Consider the following 20,627-nt stretch of genomic DNA (forward strand, 5'->3'; position numbering starts at 1 on the left):
GGGTGTCACGGCGAGCGCAGGCGCGATGCCCTTGCTGGGTAGTCTTGGGGCCTCCCCCAGAAAATGTAGAAAATTTAGGTACATTTTTATGCACTTTTACTGCTTCCAGATTAAAGTACTATGGACTTTTGTCATAGATCAATGCCGTCGAGTTGAATTTTTTGCATGTGATTTTCAAAAGGGCACTTGGTCATAAAAGGGGTTTTGAACCCGAATCCCCCCCCCCCCCCGGAACCGCGCCTGTAGCACGGATATTGTGTATCTTCTCGACCTAACACGGATGAGTGTTCTTAATAGGACACGTTCTACTCCAACCGTTTAGAGCATCTCACAATATGACCACATTCGACGCAACATTTATATTTGTCAAAAATGAATTATACAGTTAATCGAACGCCAACCTATAAACTTATCGTAGGTTGCCTGAATAGGACTCATCAATTTGTTGGGATGCTCAACGATACATTGGGAAAAATCTTGAAATGACAAATGAAATAGAAACCACAAAATGTCCAAATCTGGACCAGTTGACGCTAAGGCTCCATCGCAGTGCATTATAAATTCTATTATTGTGTAAGGTTCTATATATTCTGGTTGGTCGAGATAATCAGCAAGGCTTTTCAATCAATACCCCTGCTGTTTCCAATCGTTAAGGAGATAATAATCTTTAAACAATGATGAATATTGGATAGAATAACAACAACTCGCCCGGTGTTGAAACATACAAAACAATATAAATCTATTCAAAAAGTAAGTAACAAACGTATAGGCCTACTTGGAAAAATAGTGTCAGAGTTGAAGAAGTAGGCCTACCGGTCTATTGCAGAAGTTAGAGAAGAATATTGTGACGGTGTTTAGAAAAAACCGGCCATATTGGAAATCATTCGCTAAGTGTAGATTGGCCGGAATCTACAAAAGTACGTAGGTTGCGGATAAGTTCCTAGTGGTTTTTTAGACAAAAGAATGATAAATGAAATACAAACCCTGCGGAGTGTGCGTGAATGAACTTCTCTCGCTCTTTGGAAATCGAAGGGTTAATAAAACAACAGTATATTATTCAGTATTTAATGACACCTGTGCTAATATATGTAGTTAGAGCAGTAATAGTCCTAACGCATCATTTACCCGTGAAATAGCTTGGAATTAAACGAGAGAGAATGGATTATTTCAATATTTGCTAAATATATACGGACCATCATGTGTAGGTATTTTATAATCAACGCTTCAACGCTTTGTAACGCTTCAACAGGGGAGCCACTATCAGTTTTTAAACTGCATGGGGTTAGAATTACGGTGATACAAGCGGAACCGCCACTTTGCACCGTATCCGCCGAAACGAGTATTTCTGTATCCTTGATGTTGCCTTGAATGTTCTTAAAAATCCTAAATTTTGAAATTCGAAGCTGGATAGGGGATAGGGGATAGTGTCCTTGACCTTTTCAGGCAAAATATTTATGAAATTTCTGGAATGTGAAGAAAAAACTGAATTTGGAACTAAAAATGCGGAACTTGGATTTGAAAATCCAGATCGTCGGGTCGTCCGTACCCCTATATACATCCCCGTCTGCTGATGTTCATTACAGCTATTTTACTAGAATATAGCTGTAATGATTGAAAGTTTGTTGGGGGTTTGAATTCAGACGATCTGCAAACAAATTTATGAAATCATCGCTTATAAAAGATACAGTGTATACCCGTGTCTCTCCGTCGGCAGTGATTCCCACAACTATTCGAGCACGGTTATGTGGAAAGGGATTCGAGAAAATCTGAAAAATGAGGAACTCAAACACTTCAATTCCCCATCACACTCACACACAATTTCACATGGAGTCATAATTTCTAGAATCAAAACAAGTATACGTGTAAGCCTACTGCGTACCGGTATATACATAAATCGCCGTAAATTGAAATCCGACTTTTTGTATAGTTTAAATTCACAGTAAATTCCCAGGGTCTAATCCTATACGTATCCTATCGCGAATAACATCATTGTATGGATATCTATGTTTTCAACGTCCATTTTGTAACAAAATGTCAAGAAGACAGCTAAGTACAATTCATTGTAAGAAAATCATTACACGTAGCCTATCTGTTGAAGACGCTTAAGAGATGTAATCAACCTCATTAATCATCTCATAATTGATTCATATATTTTTTCAAAAGGTGACCGATGTCCTCCGATGCCACTATCTGAGATATTGCATGACGTACTGAAATGCGGAGAGTTTTGTTTACACCCTGGTCATCGATGGCGTCACAGACGTCCGACCTTAGCTTTCATCAGGCAGAAGGAGATGGATTTCGAAATGATTCATCGCGCCATAGAAAAACAGTACAGGCAAATGAAAGTGATTAGAAACCTGCAGACGAGACGCTCTTTGACCGGTGTCACTGTCGGTACAAGTGACGAAGCGTATATCGGCGATCTGCACTATTTCTATCCACACAAATACAACAAAAAGAACGAACGAATAGGTATGAAACTATTGGATAATGAGATAATACACGAAATGATGAAGTCATTCAACCGATAATGTTACACCCGATGTCACTATATCGACGTAAGAAAAAATAAAATGCAATCGCCCGGTATGGGACTCGAACCCAGGACCCTCAGGTTAAAAGCCTGATGCTCTACCGACTGAGCTAACCGGGCTCGACGGAAATCGTCAATTTTATAAATATAATCAATTTTCTGCTCAAGCTGGCGCGCTTTAAACACTAACGAATGAATGAATATTTTCTTCCTAAACTCAGGGACACGAGAAAAATTTCTTTTTTTTCGAATAAACTGTATCTTGAAAGTGATAACTGATTATATTGCCTACTTAGGATGAAAATTACGAATACCGTAAATATTTATTACGCACAAATCGATGACGTCAAAACCACTGACTTCCATTTCCGGGTTCTGATAATTCTTAATTTTCTGGGAGTTATCGCCGAATTTCTGCCATTAAACCGCGTTTTATGGCATCATGGATATAGTATCATCGATGTTCAGCCGCAGGGCTTCCGAGGGATACTCGGCAAGAGGAGGAAATGGTAAATATTCCGTGTAAAACGGACAGAAGAGTGTTGAACTTGACTGACAGTGTCACCAGTGTTTACTGTTTACGTCGACCCTGCTTCGACTCGTTCAACAACAGTCACTAGCTCAATCTGAACATAGACATTAGACTTAGGCCGGTCATGATTGCCATTGGGTTCTACAGACTCTGGAATACCCTTCTATGGCGCACATGGGCTTGTCACATAAAGTTAGGGGTCCAAACTGGGACTGATATTCAGCATTTATGCACTTTTCAATGGAAGTTCCCGTCTTAAGGGGGGCCAGGAAACGAAAATTAGCGATCCATAGCAAAAGGTGATCCAGCAAAAAAGGAGTGGATCGCATACCGGTAACAGCGCAGCTTTAGCGACTAGTCCTTGCGTACGGACCCGATCCACAGTGTCGAATAGCGCCGACGTCCTCACCCGCAACGTCGATGCACAGCGCTAGCTAGCACCATCTTCAACAACGAACTTTTTATTTCCATAAATTCATATTTTTTTACTGTTTTTTTAGAGCTCAATTAGATCACTTTTTTCAAACATTGGTTTGTAATATTTTGCTTATGATATCGTTTAGAGAAATCGAATTTCAGATTTCTCACGATTCTCAAACTGCAGATATCTGGTGTTAATTCCCCGTATCCCACGGCGATCTGTGCGCACAATTCCCCGCATACTTAAGCGATCCATAGCGCAGGAATCCCAGTGTGTGTAGGCGATCCATAGCGCTACAGCAGCGATAAAAATAACGTTACCAGTAGCGGGGAAAAAGTCCCGATTGAGAGATCCTAGCACCGGCGCTAATTTTCGTTTCCCGGCCCCCCTAGGACGGGGACTTTCATTTACTGGCGCATTATGTGTCATCACATTCGGCAAAAAAGCCTACGGCTACACCTGTCCCAAATCCTAGCCTGCTACTATTACCTACTTACAGATTACACATTACAGACTGGTAGGATAGGTACCACTTACAAAAGAAGAAACCCTGCTTGAATCAATAGCCCTTGTTAATATTTGATATTTCAGCATCCCTGTCCTGGGCATGTTGTTTGTCAAATCCCATCAGCCGGGACGATTGGAAACAATTTTAATGAATATTTAGGCCTAGTGCAAATTGGTCGATAATGGGTTAAGAAATTATGATTGATCGAAATGAGAATGAATGTAGATTCTCAAAATCTTAGTTCCCTTTTCTCGTAGGTGGTACTTAGAATACTGTTGTAAATCTACCGATTTTGGACCCAGAGTTTCACGTCACGAGCCCCTGTGGTTTTTATACAATGGAACCTCGTTACAACGAACTTCACGAGACCAGAAAATATGTGCGTTATAACCGATAGTTCGTTATATCCAGTATGAAAATAATCAAATTGTCATACCTGGGATGAAATTCTATATTTGTTGTATCCGATGAATCATTGTATCCAAGTTTGTTATGAGGTTGCACTGTAGTTGCTTCTCGAATGATATGTACGAAATGGGAAATGGGATCTACTCTGAATTATGATAGGCCTTTTATGTTGTCCCGCGAATGAATGTTTTTATTTTCGATTTCCTTTTTTAGTTGATACTTTATCGGAGGATGAAGAAGACATTATTATGAGCACCGGAGAAAGTATCAACGCGTCGGCAACTTTGACGTCGACCGAAAGCGATTTCATACCGACTCCTGGCGGCCCGTTTTCGGCTTTGACTCCGTCGATGTGGCCCCAAGATATTCTTGAAAAGCTAAGTCATCAGGTGAGAGAAGTTAAAAACTGATTAAATTCGATTGATGTTTTCTTCGTTGGCAGGGATTCGAACCTGATGACAACGCAAGACTCTTCTACGGTACGATCCCTGCCTATATTTTCCACCATGCAATTAGAAATTGTGTTATTTTATCTGTATCTATCCATGAATTTATTTTAGTGATTATACAAATTTGAAAATTTGATTGGCTTTGCAGGCTTTTCAGCACATGGTCTTAAAAACTGGCTTGGGTGTTATTTCCGGGTTGTTGATAATCTTGCAAAAATGGCGCTGAATATAAACTGCAAATAAATTCAAAATGTCACAGAAATATCTTGTGTTGATATTGTTTGTTTAGCAGCTATAAAGTCCTGATAAACAATTGGCCATTAAGAGGATCAGTATCAGGCGTCGCGATACCTTACTATAAAGAAATAAAAGAATGGATGAAACAGCTTTTGAATTTATTTGCAGTTCAAATTTAGCGCCATTCTCGTGAGATTAGCATTCAACAACGCGGAAATAAAATCCAAGAGTTTACAAACCCCTATGTTTTCAGACAGGTTTCCGTGCCATGGCAGAGTCTAGCTATGCCATCATGCATCAAGTTTGAATCCTTGCCAAGCGTGGATGGTCTTGGGAGTGCTATGGGGCCCTTAAATAACTGTCGAATACTTGATGTTCCCAGGGACTGTTGCTAAATTTTCCGTTATTTCATTGTTTTGTAGCCAGAAGATCACAATGGCCAGCTCGATTACAGATATGACGAATTTGGATTCAAAGTCGAAGAAGAAGGTGTTTATTTCATTTGTTCGATTCCAATTTTCTGTCAGTTTAAGTTTGCCATTGGATACATGTTTGAATTAGCAAATTTCGCTCATCTCAAAGCCATCGGGTTTGACTGATGGAAAATCATATCAAATATGATTTGAAATATTATCTTGTTGTATATTTTGAAGATGCCCCGGAATGTGAACTTTACTGTAAGTGACTTTAAAGATAATAAGAAGCACCGCAAATTATCGATTCGAAGGAATTTTGTAGAACCCTTTTCACAGTCATTTATCAAATTCGGGCTAAAAGACAAAACTAATACAAGGTCTTTTGGTTCTATTTTTTGAGGCCAATGATTTAGAGCAATTCAGACATGATTGAGATTGTTGATTTTGAAATTGATTACAAATCAAAGCAACAGATTTTCGGTTGCATTTAGCTCAAAAGATTTCGAATACCGGATTGCCTATTTTGAAGTTTTGTCTTTGATTTAGGGTGCAATTTTATTTAGGTCGTTTGTTAGATTTGTATGTAAAAACCCTATGGTTTCGGGATTTGATGGAAGAACTGTTTTTGGGGTTTGATTTTAACTCCGCTAATTTTTAGTTCGAGCTGACTATTGCGTTTACTTTTCGTCCGTTGTCCATCCATCCACAGACGGAATCCAGTTATTCTCGAAATTTCTTGAGACGTTATTTCAATGGGATTGTCTTGATATTTGGTTTATACGGGTATCTACCCTAGATAAATCTACAGCCCCAAAAAACTGGTGCGGTCAGAATCATGATGGCTGATTTTTACACACTTGCACTTTTTAATGGAAATTTGAAGACATATTTATCAATTTGTTTTGATGTTTTTTTATACGTATGTATAGGGTTTTATACGTATGTACAGGAAAAATTGGGTCAGTGGGAAATGCCTAGGCTACTACAATGCTGTCCTGTGACCTCTTTGTGCCCATAATGTTCAGTTAATGTTTGGCCTGAATTTTGAGACCATCAGGCAGGTTTTTCGATCAGTCAAGTTTTAAGCAACTAGGTAGCGGCCATCCTAGTCACATCAGTCCTCGTGGCAAGTTTTTCCAATTTAAATTTTAATATGTTTCAAATCAAAGTCTCGATGGCTGTTTTATAATTTTCAGCACTGTCTTAGGACATCCTCACATGGAATGGGGATCACCTCGGTTTTTGTTGTCCTTCAGGGGAGTTGAATATTATTATGTTCACCAGGGGGTTTTGAAGATGTTAATCAGGAATTGTCGGATTTTCAAGCATTTTACTATGTTGGCATGGTGTGCCTGGACCCATAGTTTTTAGCATAGGCTAATACATTATTACAGTTTTATAAGCGTCTAATGCTAATAGGTTCTTGAGATTATTGTATTCTCCATAATTCATACTTATACATACATTTATTCATTTTTAAAAGGCTTCAGGTCAATGAGGACCCAGCATTCCCACTTTCCCATTAGATTTCAGACATTATCAGTGATTAATCAAAATCGGTTCAGCTTTGAATTAACTTTGATCTTGATATTTAGCCTCGAAATCATCCAGAAATTCTGCACAAGCAAATCATGTCTCTAGAGAAACTTACGTTGATCTCTAAGATCCAAATAATGCACAATCGGTCATTTGTTAAAGAGAGAATATTAAATTATTAGAATATAGGCCTATATAATAAAGAGAACATCATCAATAGATTTTGATGGAATGCGAGAAAAAATCCAGCATTGATGTCCAAGTGTACACTAACAAACCTAGCAGTTTGATCGTTTGCCATAGTAACATTGCCGGGTCCTCATTTGATGGTGTCATGAGCTTTTTTTAGTTGGTTAAGTAGCCCTGGTGAGGTCCCATAGAGCTTCGTAGGAGGTGATAGAAAATTGCCTGCATATCCTCTTACAATATCAAGAGGTCATATCATTACAGATAAATTTATCTAGGTATGTCAAATGAATGAGCATTTTTAGGATCAACTGTGTCAATCCTTATAGAATGGTCCTGAGAGTGACTTTCTGTTAGCTCTTGGTCGTGCAAATTGTAACCACTGGATATACATGGCTGATATTTTGTCATCAGGAGGGATATATGGGTTGAAATTAATATTGAAATAATATTGAGCCTATAGAAATAATTATTGTAGAAATTAACATTTCGTCCATCAGCTCTTAGCAGTTGCTGTTTGGAAGTACTGGGAGAAAATGTGCAAAACGTCAATGAATTTTCTCCCGTTCTACTTACATTGACCTTGTTTCTTGGTTATGACGTCACTGGGAAATTCCTTCAGCGTCCAATGAAGTGCAACGTATAGAACAAACCTAGTATTGATTGTACTGCCATGTGCTCGCGAGTCTTGGGGAAAACCTATTAGGCCTACCAGCTATATCACCGTAGTTGAACACGCTTACTACACAGTGATGTTGTGCACCATTTCATCTTTATATGTTAGTGCGAATCCCAGAACATATCGATTAAATTGTGCTCAAAAATAAAATGTGCTCAGTTGATCCTACTGGACCAATGGTCCGTCATTACTACATGTTACACGTACCACGTTAATGAAAAATTGATGAAACTTGAAGCTAAGAAAATGCTGCTCGGCCTCTTAAACTTAAAAACTTTCCTGTTTAGATAAATCTTCTCCATTATCCCTCGGCAGGGATTGAAACCCGATGGCATCGAGAGCGTACCCAACCCTGTCCGAAACGAAAAATCGGATGTTATGTCTCATTTAGCCTTTGTTATTTCATGAACTCAGTATTAATTTGCTGAAGTGATAACTGTATACAAGCAGCAAGCTCAATTTCTAGCTTAATTCTTGCTGGGTTTCATACTGTGGCACACCAGCAATACCATATCTATCTTGCTTGAACCACTGCATGGGAGGCTTTGATAACGTCAGCCGAGCTAGGTCTTTGTAATTGTTTGCAATCTATTTAGTTTCATCAATCGAAATAGACCATGGCATCAGTTTATCATGAATTCAGGGTCAGATCCTGGGGCTAATTTGAAGAACTTGTCGCATCCAAAAAATACTTTGATATCCAAGAAGGCAATGTTAGGCGCATATTCCCGCACCAAAATTCACCAATTTTGTTTTTGTCGCAAAAAATGAAAAGATCCACTCAAAAGATTTGATGGACTTGTACTCTGCCCCTGATTAATTTGAATATCAACTGATTCACGGATTGAATGTTGAGTCCGTTTAAAAAAAAAATATTTTATAGATGGACCGGAAGAGAATTCGAGTAAACTGTTGAGCACGCCGTTCGTAGAGGAGCCACAACATCGACTGAAATGGACCGCTTATTTAGAGTTTACTCACAACGACGAGGTCGGAGATCTTACCTGGGATAAGGTACGGAACATGAAATTTCCTCATTCGGATTAAATTCTAGCCAACTATATCTTCAGTGACCACGAAACCAAAATTCTGGACGCAACAACCCCATTGATTAATTGATATTTGAGCATCAATATTCCGATTCGTTGAAGATTTCCAGTTTCATAGTTCTCGGCTAATATTTCACTTAAGATTTTAGTTGCTTTGCTCCATAAGACACTAGGAACTGATTTTAGGAGTTACGCAACTTTTAACTCCGAACTATCGACATGGATCGTAGTGTTTATATACAGAGTTTAATAAAATAAATAGAAACATTGATTGACAAGTAGAAAAGATGAAGAAAATTAATAAAATAGAGATAAAGCTAAAAAATGATACCTTGTTTTTCCTCATTGGCGGGGTCATTTTGTAAACCGTAATGAAATTTGTTATCAGTTCATTTCTTAAGCTGCTGGGTCTGTTAATGTTAGTAAGATCATGATTTGAAAACAAGTTATGTACAGGGTAGATAGGCGGGTGGCCAGGTCATCTTTTAAGCTCAGCCAAAAAGGAGAAACAAGGTATCAATCTTTTATTAGCCTAACTAGACGATGTAGTGACACTATTTCATCAACGTGTTGGTTCCTCAATCCTGGCATTCGAGAGATTAATTTTCTTCGTACACATCTCTCATATGACTTTCTGAAATAAAGCTAAGTTCTTGGTTATTTATGAATAGATCGAAAATCGTTTGCCGAGGTCTGAAAAATTACGCGCGATGATTAAAGCTGGCGGCGTCCCGCATTCGTTGCGACCTCATCTGTGGCCGCGGTTATGCGGGGCTCTGGAGAAAAAGGAAAATTCCAGCACGTCGTATAAGGACATCGTGAAAGCCAGTTCGAACGATCATCTGATGACGTCTAAACAGATTGAAAAGGTATATATTTCACCGTTTATTCTATATAAGCACACAAAAAGTGATTTCCTAGTTCACTGATTACTTCCTAGGGGGTGGCATATCCTGAAAAATAGTGTCTAACTACCATTTCTTTCTCATAGTTCACTGATTACTAACTAGGGGTGGCATTTAAGCCTGTAGGAATACGTACTTCAGGTCTTTTCATAATTCTGATAGTCACTAGGTGGTTATGCAGTAAAATGTCCCCTTACACGGCCAACATGGACTTTTGACTAATTGCATCATTTTTCTGACTCTTAACGTGTTTTCCTATCCTTAACTTAACAGACTTGGCTTACATCTGACCAATTTTGCTGGTCCCAGTTTGTCCAAGTTAGGCGAGGTATTCTGTATAATCGTTGATAATTTTTTTTGTTGAAATAATCAAGGGTTATTGTTGTATTGCAGGATTTATTGAGAACGATGCCTAGCAACGCTTGTTTCTGTAATATAAACAGTACTGGTATCCCGAGGTTACGTCGCGTACTGAGATCATTGGCTTGGTTGTATCCCGATATAGGGTACTGTCAGGGTACTGGTATGGTACGTATTTATTTTTCTTGTTTTGTAGCTTTATAGTTTGCCTTGTATCAACAACACTGGCGCTGATTAACTAGAATTCCTTCAATCCTTATCGTTTTATACTTGGATTATCTTCCATGGAATAACATCTGTAATCCAGCAATTGTACCAATCAGAATGAAGATTACTGTCTAGCAGCCATCATTTGATAGACTATAGTGGTAGTTAGTCCCTTTCAGAAAAGAAAACCTGTTTCCTTGAATTCCTCTATAACATCAATCGATACGTAGTATGATTAAACTATGGATAGATGCCACAAATTTGTAACTATAATGATGTTGTATTGGGTGTTTATAGGAATAATTACGCAGTAATACAAAGTTAGTAGATCTGTAGAAGAGTTTGTTATTGCCAATACCTGGTAGTTTCGTCAAATACGTTGTATGTTATTTTTTTTGAGATTAGGTTCAAATATTTTAGTAAATGATTCTATGTCACCCGTCCATCATCCTGGTGCTGATGCTGCTGCGGGAAATTGTCATAACGTTCGGGGTTTCTATTTCCGAAAGGGGAAAGAGGCTAAAAAAGACCAAGAAACTGCCACCAACAGGATCTGCATTCGAGTTCATGCTCTGGTAGTTAGCGTTTCTTGTTTATCTATCTATTCAGATAGCGGCCTCGTTATTGTTGTTCATGGAAGAAGAGGAAGCGTTTTGGATGATGTGTTCGATTATTGAAGATTTACTTCCCGCTTCATATTATTCCAGCACTCTCATCGGTGTTCAAGTAAGTAATTCACAAACGGCGCCTTTTTCGGTAGCTTCGTAGAGAACTAGGTAAATCGAAAGGTCCCAAAATATAAATATTTAGAATATTAAATCTTTTTAACTGATATCTGGAATGGGTCTACTTTGTGATACCCGTAACGCTCTAATGCGGTACCATTATGCCACAAGATGGCGCCTCTACACTATGGTACTGTACACTAGCAAACGCGGTGGATCCTGGCGTTAGCGATGAATGAAGAAGTCCCAAAATGGAATTTTAAACATTAAAATTTATTGAAATGAAACCACTAGGGCCTACTTACATTGCTGATACTCCATTTAGGCTCCACTGAGTTGTGGGTTCAGATTTGACGACCTTGAAATTCTATATTGAAATTTTATTCCATGTATGCCAATACAGCATACGTATAAGGTCTTAGCAATCTCCAAGACTCATATTCGAGGAACAGTTTAATGTTATACATGCAATTTGAAGTGTGGTATGATATTTACTATATATATGGTAATTGAATAATTTTTTATCGATTTCAGGCTGATCAAAGAGTTTTACGCCAGTTGATTATCAGTTTTCTACCCGAAACTGATTTGATTTTGAAGGAAAATGACATCGGTGAGTATCAGTTAAACACAAAATCTATATCTTAAGCCTGGCGCAGACAGCGCAGAATAAACATGAAACGAAAATCGGAAACGTTTTTTGGGCTTAATTCATGATGAAACTAGAAACGCTGTTCGCGACTCACAGTTTTGTGGAAACAATCTTTTGATAGCTGTGAGGGGCGATGTCCGAATAGCTAAACAATCAATCAGTGTTTTAGTGACGATAAATGGATCACATGACAGATCAAAATCATCGGCCATTTTGATATGTTGTGGCACTGTTGGTTTTGGCATGTTTCTACTTTCGCTCTGTGAGGCGAACTAAACACCAGTAAACACATAAACACTTGATGTGTTTCTTGTTTCGAGGTTTTCTTGCTGTGTGTGCTAGGCTCAAATAGGTTTTGTTTCTTGTATGTGTATGTGAGAACGATTTTCAGGTGACTTCCTGTTTTTAGTTTCCTACGATACCTTCATTATTGTGTCATTTTTGTATCATTTTGTATGGGAACATACATTTTTTTGATCATAAAAATAGGGATTCAGCCTATTAATTATTTGATTGGTAGATTTCTTTTGATTTGTTTTGATTTGGTATTCCTTACAAACCCACACATCTGTCCGGAGCAAAAAAGGGGGTTTGAAATGGGAAATCGAAGTACAGATATAGTTACAGTACAGATATAGTACCGATATAGTGTGATCGGCGGTCGAATTTGCAGAATTTTTTTTTTTTTCAACCGGAGTACGAAGTAATTGGAATTTTCTGTTCTGGCTCTCTCATACAATAATTCTCCTTGCAGCCTAAACCGGCAAGAATGCTACTTTTTGATGAAAATAGATTTCATATTTATATTTGTAAAGGCAAAAGAATCGACATTTTTTACCAGGTATGTGAATATGATAACAGGTTTATCATCAGAACTGGTAATCGGTGTCTTATGAGTGACCACTTGGTGGCGCTGTTTTTGCTGCGTTTCTCAGTCTCGGCTGCTTTGATGATGAATAACAATATCCGATCGGAATGCGGACTAAGAATACGTACATAAATGAGGAAATATGTATAATAAATTCTATACCGAATTTAAGAATAGACCGTTTCTCTTGAATGAATGGCAACTTTGTTTTACTTGCTTGTCACTTGCATCTAGCTGGACCAGTGATAATAGCAGATTTTAAGGTATGGGCCAAGGGAGTGGAAGGTACTAGGGGGGACTTGGTGAATATCCACATCCACCGAGTTCAAAGGCTGACTACGGGTGGACTTGTCGACCTCGATAAGTCGACTAGCGTTAAGAGTAGTTTATTATGTTCCAAAAATTACTCTTACTTAACTACCCTTCAGAAATGTAAAAAGTACTGACAAAATTGGATTCATTTCTAGGTCATTTTCAACAGAACTACCGGTACTACTTTTGATATCAAGCTACTCCCACTTGTATTGAAAACTAGTCGTGGTTATGACTTATGGCATCAGTTAAGGATGCCTATCATCAGGAGTGGATCTATGGACCACTGTTAAGGGTAGCACAACTTATAAAAATGGGCATGATCTATGCCAAACGAGGGAGGTCTGAGAAAGTTTTTAAAATATGCCGCTTTTTGGTGCAATTTCCAAGCTTTTGAATGAAGTCCTGACGCAAAGCTCTTTCTAGAAAATGTACTGCATTGAGATGTAGTTTCCAGGCGACGAATATGAAATCCTGAAGAAGTTGAAAATTATCTGCCTTGTCTTGTAAAAATGTGGCTGAATATGCCCTTTTGTTAATAATTGTCTGCCTCGTCTTTTGAAAATGTGCCCTTCTCTACTTTTGGGATTGATAGGTACGACTTAAAAGTGCCCTTTTTACTAAGGGGATGAAAAAAGAAGAAAAAAGGGCACACAAGTTTCACAACAAAGTTTCATGCCTTCTGAATCCGTGCCTGATCATGGACACTGCGATTCCGGTTAAGTTTTCTATCGGTGACCGTTCCCGCGCTGACACCGGTGAATGACCCGTGGGCGATAATCGTGGCTATTCGTTCGAATTAAACGCGCAATTCGACGGTGTCTTACGCATTTCATATTCTAGCGTTATCTCGTATTTTTTCTCACATAAATCGAAAGAAGAGCGCGCGCGCATTAGCGATCGAATAAAATTAACGTCGCCGTTCGAGCTTTTTAAAAATGTGTCACGTTCATAAATTATTTATAGATATTTTCGGTATCATCCATTTAGATAAGAGTGCGGGCCATCTTCTTTATAAACGGATTGTCTGTCGAGTAGAAATTAGCGGCCGCGATTTTTCTGAATTTTATTCCGAGTGCGCTTAATCGACTGAGACGAGTCAGCTAACTGTCACGGCGGCTACGACGCCGATGACACTTGAACAAGTAACCGGTTACTGAGTTACGCGACGGGATGCGCCTAATGCAACGCGGCAGAAGAGATGTTCGTTAAATTTTATAAAGAACTTGTCAATATCTAATTTAATGCGTCGCGTTTACGATCAGGTTTTTTTTCGAGTAGCATTTCTTCGCCGGTTCAATAGATTTAAATTCGCGCGGCGTCTTTTCTTCCATTTTGTTTTGCGCGCGACACCGCTAAATGCTGTGTACGACGTAGTCGTTTGAATCGCGTTCGTAGCGTTTCCTTCCGGACGTTTTAAAAACGATCGCCCGAGCGAGCGCTCAGCCGAGGGGATGTTCACTTGAAATTCGTAATGAATAGAAATGAAATAGATGATAAGAGGTTGACATATGTCATATTGAGAACGGAGACGATTGCCCGCGGCGCGCGTTGTGTAAGTGAGTTTTGAGTACTACCCGTGTACGTGTAGTACTGTCATCTCTCGTCTTCTATTTCGAAACTCATGATGATTTATTCGTTTATTTCCCATCCCTCGACGATTCTAGATTCGTCTCCGCGAACGGCCGTTGCCTTTTTCGACCGGCAAAAAAATTTTGCGGAGTGTTTTCGCAATGCGTTAAGTGTATATGAGATTTATTCATTTATTTAGACATTTGTTATGTTAACGGATATTGTTCAGAAGCCTTTCGGAGCATCAGATTTTCAAAATCTTTCTGGCGGAGGGCCCCTTTAGTTCGAAACAAGTTGAAAATGAAGGCACCCACATATTCCCAGGGGCGGATCCAGCTTGTGAATTTGACTACCTACCGGTATATTACAATCCTAGGAATTATTGTTCATTAATCTGCCAGCGCGAAGCTCTGTAAAGTTTAGAGTCCTCCCCGAGAGAAATTTGAAAAAAAGTGACTAATTTTCCTCGTATTCAAAGGCATTCTGGACCTGTTAGATTAGGTACGTCTAGAAAATATGTTTTTCAAATTTTTCTTACTATATACTGGAATACAGTGGAATATACTTGGATCTGGCCCTGGGTTACGCTATGGACCTGGGTTAGCGCCAGTGCTATTACGAACACTATGAAATATATATAAAGATACTTAATGTATTTCTGATATTATATGTTTCTGTAAAAGATAGGTAAAAAACAGCGGTAAAATTTGACTAATGCTGACTTAATTGTCACTGACACTGAGGCAGGGTGGAAACTGACCTAAAACACTCAGGGAATCAGAATAATCTCGGAAAACGCAGGGAATTTGACAAAATTTGAGAATGGCCGTCATGCGAACGTTTTGGTGTTGGCCAAATTTGGTTCGGGACAAAACTGTTCACACGGGTGTCTACTGGACGCGTGCCTGTTTGCCCCGCATCAAATCGAAATCGCGTTGTTACAACGGTATTTATCGACCAGTTAAAACTGTGTAACCAACTTTTGAGCCAGCGACTGAATCGCTTCGAATGTAATCTTTGATGAAGTACTTGTTAAAACTGTAAAACTGAAAAAGTGCCTTACAACGACGATTGGTCCATTTCTTTTCTTTTGAATGACGTTTTCCCTCTTGATCCGCTCGAATCTAAAGTGTTTAACATTCATTTAGACGCGGAATCGAGTTTGCTACCGCCGTGAAGAGTCTGCTACGCCCGTTAATTAGGTCAATTGTTTATTGAGTTATGTTTCGATGTTAATGGATTTCTAATTGCTTATTTCCCTTCGTTAGAAACTGAAAACACTCGAGAATAAATGGAGAAAGATCTTTCTTGACGCGAGCGGGTGGAGTAAATTAAAACTCCTCGCAGTTGTAGACCTCTCTCCCCTTGTGCGTATCCTCGCTCCGGCGACAGCGCTGGCTGCGGAAGTGAATTTCATTTTTCGAAAACCAAGTCGAGATATTTCTCCCCGAATTCATTTCAATATATTCAGATCTTAATGCCTCGACGAGGTTATATATATATATATATATATATATATATATATATATATATATATATATATATATATATATATACATACATACATACATACATACATACATACATACATACACACATACATGCACGCACGCAGGCACGCACGCACGCACGCACGCACGCACGCACGCACACACACACACACACACACACACATAAAAGTGATAGGGAAAAATAAACCCGATAAATGGCTCATGTTTTAGGACATTTTTTCGTTTAATCCAACTTCTCGCCGAGGCCTTCACTTCTTAAAAGTAAGATGGTAGGGCACGCTCGTTCCTAGATTTTCGACGATGGCACTTTTATCGAGGATTCTTGTCGCCGTGACCGATATCTCTATTAGTTGATGATTTGCACACCCCTATTATTCCAGAGCATCCTCACTTGCCAAGTTTTGGTTGCCACACGCTGAGCTCACGCCAAAATTACACTGGCTACAATTTCTTGGGCGGACAGGTTGCCACTTAGTGGCCACTAGTCTATATATCTAGCCAATCAGATGTGTTGTATTGATAGTGCAAATCTGCTGCTGAAAGACAATGCATCTGATTAGTCTAATACACAGACTGATCGGCAACCGGTCCAATTAATTTTGGGTGGTGTAATAAATTGATGAGAGGTTTGCGGCCAGGGTATTTGTTGGCGTGAGCTCGGTGGGCGGCAACCAAACCCTGGCAAGCGAGGATGATTCAAGAGTTGCTTACCATTCTGATTTTTCCATAAATGTTTCATAAAATCATAAAAATTTTTTGAACATTTTTAGAAAATTGTTGCGAAATTTAACGCTCAAGAGTGGCGCCGCACAGTTTCAGAGGTTATAAAAACGAAAATTCAAAAGCAAAATTGACTAGGCCTATGTTGTTTTTTCATCGCAATATCTATGCAGCGAAATTGCATGAAACAATATCCGCGAGAAAGCTACTGCCAGGGGAATCTAGGTATTAGGTTCCAAACGGTGTTTGTTTTGTGTTGATGAGAATGAATTCAATTTTAGTCTCTTTATGCGATAAGTAAATCGTGCGCAGATGTTATCGAAGTTTTTAGTTCAAGTGTCATGCAACCAAATTCACACCATAGTTTCGTTTGGATTTTATTGCTCATTTCGAGGTCGAGTGCTTTTCACAGAATTCATCAGTTCTTTTGTTTCAATTGAAAAAACGGATTTAATCCGAATAAGGGTAAATTGATTGACTTGATGAATTAATGAATTGATAGAATTCGAGCCTGAAGTGTTAATTGAATTTTAATCAGTCAATATGCGATGTCACAACGCATTCTCATCCTGTTCAAAGCTTTGAAAAGCTTTCATTTTTTTTGTGTGTGAAATTTTAGAATTATCGCTGTTATGAAATTCGAGATACGGAAATGTCAAGAGGTTCTTAACAGGGAATAACGTAGAAAATTCTAAAGCTCCGAGCGGGTGGGTGACTGCGGGTCATTGGTCGCAGAGACCTGCGATCTGGCGGCTTTCGTACAACCGGAAAATATTATTTCAATTTCGCGACATTATATTGTGACGCCCGTATATTTTATATTCTCCGAACGACATAATTATGTTGCTTTTTTGTCGACTCTTCGAAGAATCCGCGCTGCCTGATCGACATCAATTCGTAGAAGTGTTCTTCCTGGCGAATGTGTCGGTACCCGAAGAACCTTTACCATCGCAGTACAGGCTCAGGTATGAGGAATTTATAGATGGATGTGGATAGCCCTCTCAACCATAATACTCCGTGAGAAAGTATCACTTGACACTATTTTATGGAGTGAGAACACAATGTCCACCTTTTCGAGTGGCTCTTACTCAAATATTCACCAACTTATCGCCGAATAAGGGAAATTTTTTTTCGAGCGCCGCCCACTTAAGGTAAAACCCGCGCGATCGGGACTTTCGTAGGCTTCCGAATTAGAAGGTAGTGGTCATATCGGGTGAATGTTTACTCACCTGAACTGGATGTTGGGTATCATTTATGTATGGGTGCCATATTGGTATTTTTGTGGACTATAGAACAGGCCTGTTTCTATTCTGATTGATTCGTATTTATTGGCAAACTTATGTTTTTATTCATTTGGAATGACATGTGGAGTAACTTAGAAGAATGGACATCCAAAACTTTTGTAGAGATCTGGCACGTTTTCCAAATTTCAAAGGGCTGTTGATGATAATTCTGGCAGTGTTCTGTAGATTGTGTTCTTTTTTATATAGAACACCTTGAAAAAGGGCATTCAAAATTTTCAGGGTCTCCGGGTTTGAAAATAATCCAATACCTGAATCCTATTCCGCAATTGTGAGTAAAAGATTTGACTCTCGAGTTGAACTAATTGAATTGAAAATGAACTTATTCATCTCATTAGGGCGGATCTAGGATTCTTCAAGGGGGTTGGGTCTGAAAATCGGAATGGGCACTTAATTTGAAAAGGCCAGATTTGGCAACGCGAGGGCTGCAAGCGCGAACATTCGTGGGGGTTCTGGTGGCCCTCCCATAGAAAATTCAGGACAGAAAGGGACTTCTCAGGCCCTTTCTTAGCAAGAAGAATTTCCACACTTTTTGGGAGGCACAGTCAAATTTTGTGACTCATTTGACTTTGTTTAAGCATTGTTTAGTATCGAGTTCAAGTGGTTTACGTGTGAACGCTCTCTCTAATTAGGCACGGGCTTGATCCGTGCCGTTTTGACCCGGGCCAAATTGTCTCCGTGATCCTTGCAGCCGGGTCCTGTCGAGATGTCGTCGATTCGAAACATTACGCATGCGCGCGCGAATCAATTTGAAACGTTGTTCCGATAAAGGCGTTGAGAATCTAACAGAATTCTGTGACACGCGAGCGCGGAACTAAATGGCAGCCGAAACGCGTCGAGTGGCGTTCGCCGGTGTAAATTAAAACACATTTACGTCAGAAAATTGAAACGTTTTCGAGTCGGATAAGAACGGCGATAAGATGACAGGTAATATGAGTAACGGTACTTGGAAACAGTAACCAATATAACCGCTCTCCCGGTCTATTATCGATAAGATTTGCCGGCGTCGTGAACTCGACGTCTCGTCACCTTCACTTTTTCGCTAGCGCGCGTCGTACTTCACTCAGCGCTGTCGTCGTCGTGTGTCGAACTCGTGAAGTGGTTCGTTCGCGCCGTTCTCTAATCCTAGATTTACATACGTGAGCTAGTTGTTAATTCTATTGTCTTTTCACCTCTACTCGCGCGCGTTGTAATTTTAAACCATCGGCCGGTTTTAATATTTTAATGAATAATTGATGTCGATGATGACGATATTGACGGCACATCGCGCGATCCGGCTTCTTTTGTATTTTTTTTTTGCGTAGTTTGATTAAATCTTTATTTCTTGCCGGGCGTAACTAAAGCCGCTATCAACGAAATTTGGCGCGGGGCAACTGTTCACACGGGTGCCTAACGGGTCCGTTTGGCCCGACCAAAAATGTTGGACCAGGCCCCAGCCAAATTTTAGCGTTCGATTAAATGATTGCGTTTGAATTGCAACTGGTTCCGGAAATGACTCACTTCGTGTTGTTTTTAAGCATTGTTTAGTATAGAGTGAATGGTTTAGGTGTGAGCGCGCTCTCTGATTAGGCCCGGGCCAAGTTTGTCTTGAGTCTGATCCGTCCCAATTTGGCCCAGCCCAAATCGTTTCCGTGTGGTCGCTGCTTTAGTTCCGCAGTTCTTGCGAGTTTTTAATTTCGATAATGATATCGATGACGATGATTTATTTTCTCGATATATGGCGCAATATTTACACGGCGATCTCCGTTTCAGGGGTAGCGAAACAAACCCCCTAAAACTTTCGACCTATATTTTAGCCCTAGTGTCTTTCAGAAAGTCGGTGTAAAGAAATATTCCGGTCAAGATTTAATCGAATTTGGATAGAATTTTTACGTTTTTTTTTTTTTGGAAATGAAAAGTAGTCTATTCTCAAATGATTTATTCAGGCACTCGTATTTGTTCTTTGTATTTGATCTGTTCTTCTTCGATCTGAAAGTGCCCTTTTTCATGTTGAAAAGTGCCCTTTTTCTTGAAAGAGAACTGCCCCTTAAGAAAGCTTGGCACGGGCCGGAGCAGTATCATTGAGCATTGCCATTTGAACACTATCAAAAGATGTTTGTACTCTGGTCGGACAGAAATTGGATGCCTGAACTGAACTGGAGTAATGTGATTGGATTTTGTTTTTTCGATATAAACTTGAATTTTATTCCTACAACAATGGGCAAACCAGGTCCTGGTGAAATGCTATGTCGTGAGTGAAAATACTGATACCGCGGCGTCTATTATCAGCTTATTTATTTAGGTTCAGCGCTCGTTAAAAATCACATTCCTGCCAAAATTATGCTACTATGTATAGAAAATGAGCCTTCAGTCGATTATGCAGCCGTTGTAGGAAAAACTAGGATTCGATTGATATATACGCTACACGTATCGGGAGGTCTATTAATCGGATGAAATGTTGTTTCTTTTAACGGATCGCTTACCGATTTATCGGATAAGCATTTATTTGGCGGGGAAGTGGTGGATAAGCTAGAATTGTATGTTAAGTTCATTTATTA

General features: G+C 39.4%; 1 protein-coding gene and 1 non-coding gene across 4 annotated transcripts in view; one reads left to right on the forward strand and one right to left on the reverse strand.

Annotated features, from left to right (window-relative positions):
* Positions 1-2,583: 2,583 nt before the first annotated feature.
* Positions 2,584-2,656, reverse strand: Trnak-uuu (transfer RNA lysine (anticodon UUU)). The gene has a single exon. It is a non-coding gene; the product is annotated as a tRNA-Lys (tRNA).
* Positions 2,657-2,907: 251 nt separating this feature from the next.
* Positions 2,908-20,627, forward strand: part of LOC141903127 (small G protein signaling modulator 3 homolog) — a 31,836-nt gene continuing 14,116 nt past the window's right edge. For all 3 annotated transcript variants that reach the window (XR_012619047.1, XM_074791100.1, XM_074791101.1), the window contains exons 1-8: positions 2,908-3,045; positions 4,619-4,794; positions 5,514-5,580; positions 8,792-8,922; positions 9,629-9,826; positions 10,256-10,390; positions 11,039-11,155; positions 11,689-11,767. Coding sequence is in view for 2 of the 3 variants with exons in the window: in XM_074791100.1 (XP_074647201.1) it covers positions 2,979-3,045; positions 4,619-4,794; positions 5,514-5,580; positions 8,792-8,922; positions 9,629-9,826; positions 10,256-10,390; positions 11,039-11,155; positions 11,689-11,767 (970 nt within the window). In the remaining variant the exon portion in view is untranslated. The remainder of the gene's footprint in view (positions 3,046-4,618; positions 4,795-5,513; positions 5,581-8,791; positions 8,923-9,628; positions 9,827-10,255; positions 10,391-11,038; positions 11,156-11,688; positions 11,768-20,627) is intronic.

The sequence above is a fragment of the Tubulanus polymorphus genome, chromosome 4 (assembly GCF_964204645.1).
Source record: "Tubulanus polymorphus chromosome 4, tnTubPoly1.2, whole genome shotgun sequence".
NCBI lineage: Eukaryota > Metazoa > Nemertea > Palaeonemertea > Tubulaniformes > Tubulanidae > Tubulanus > Tubulanus polymorphus.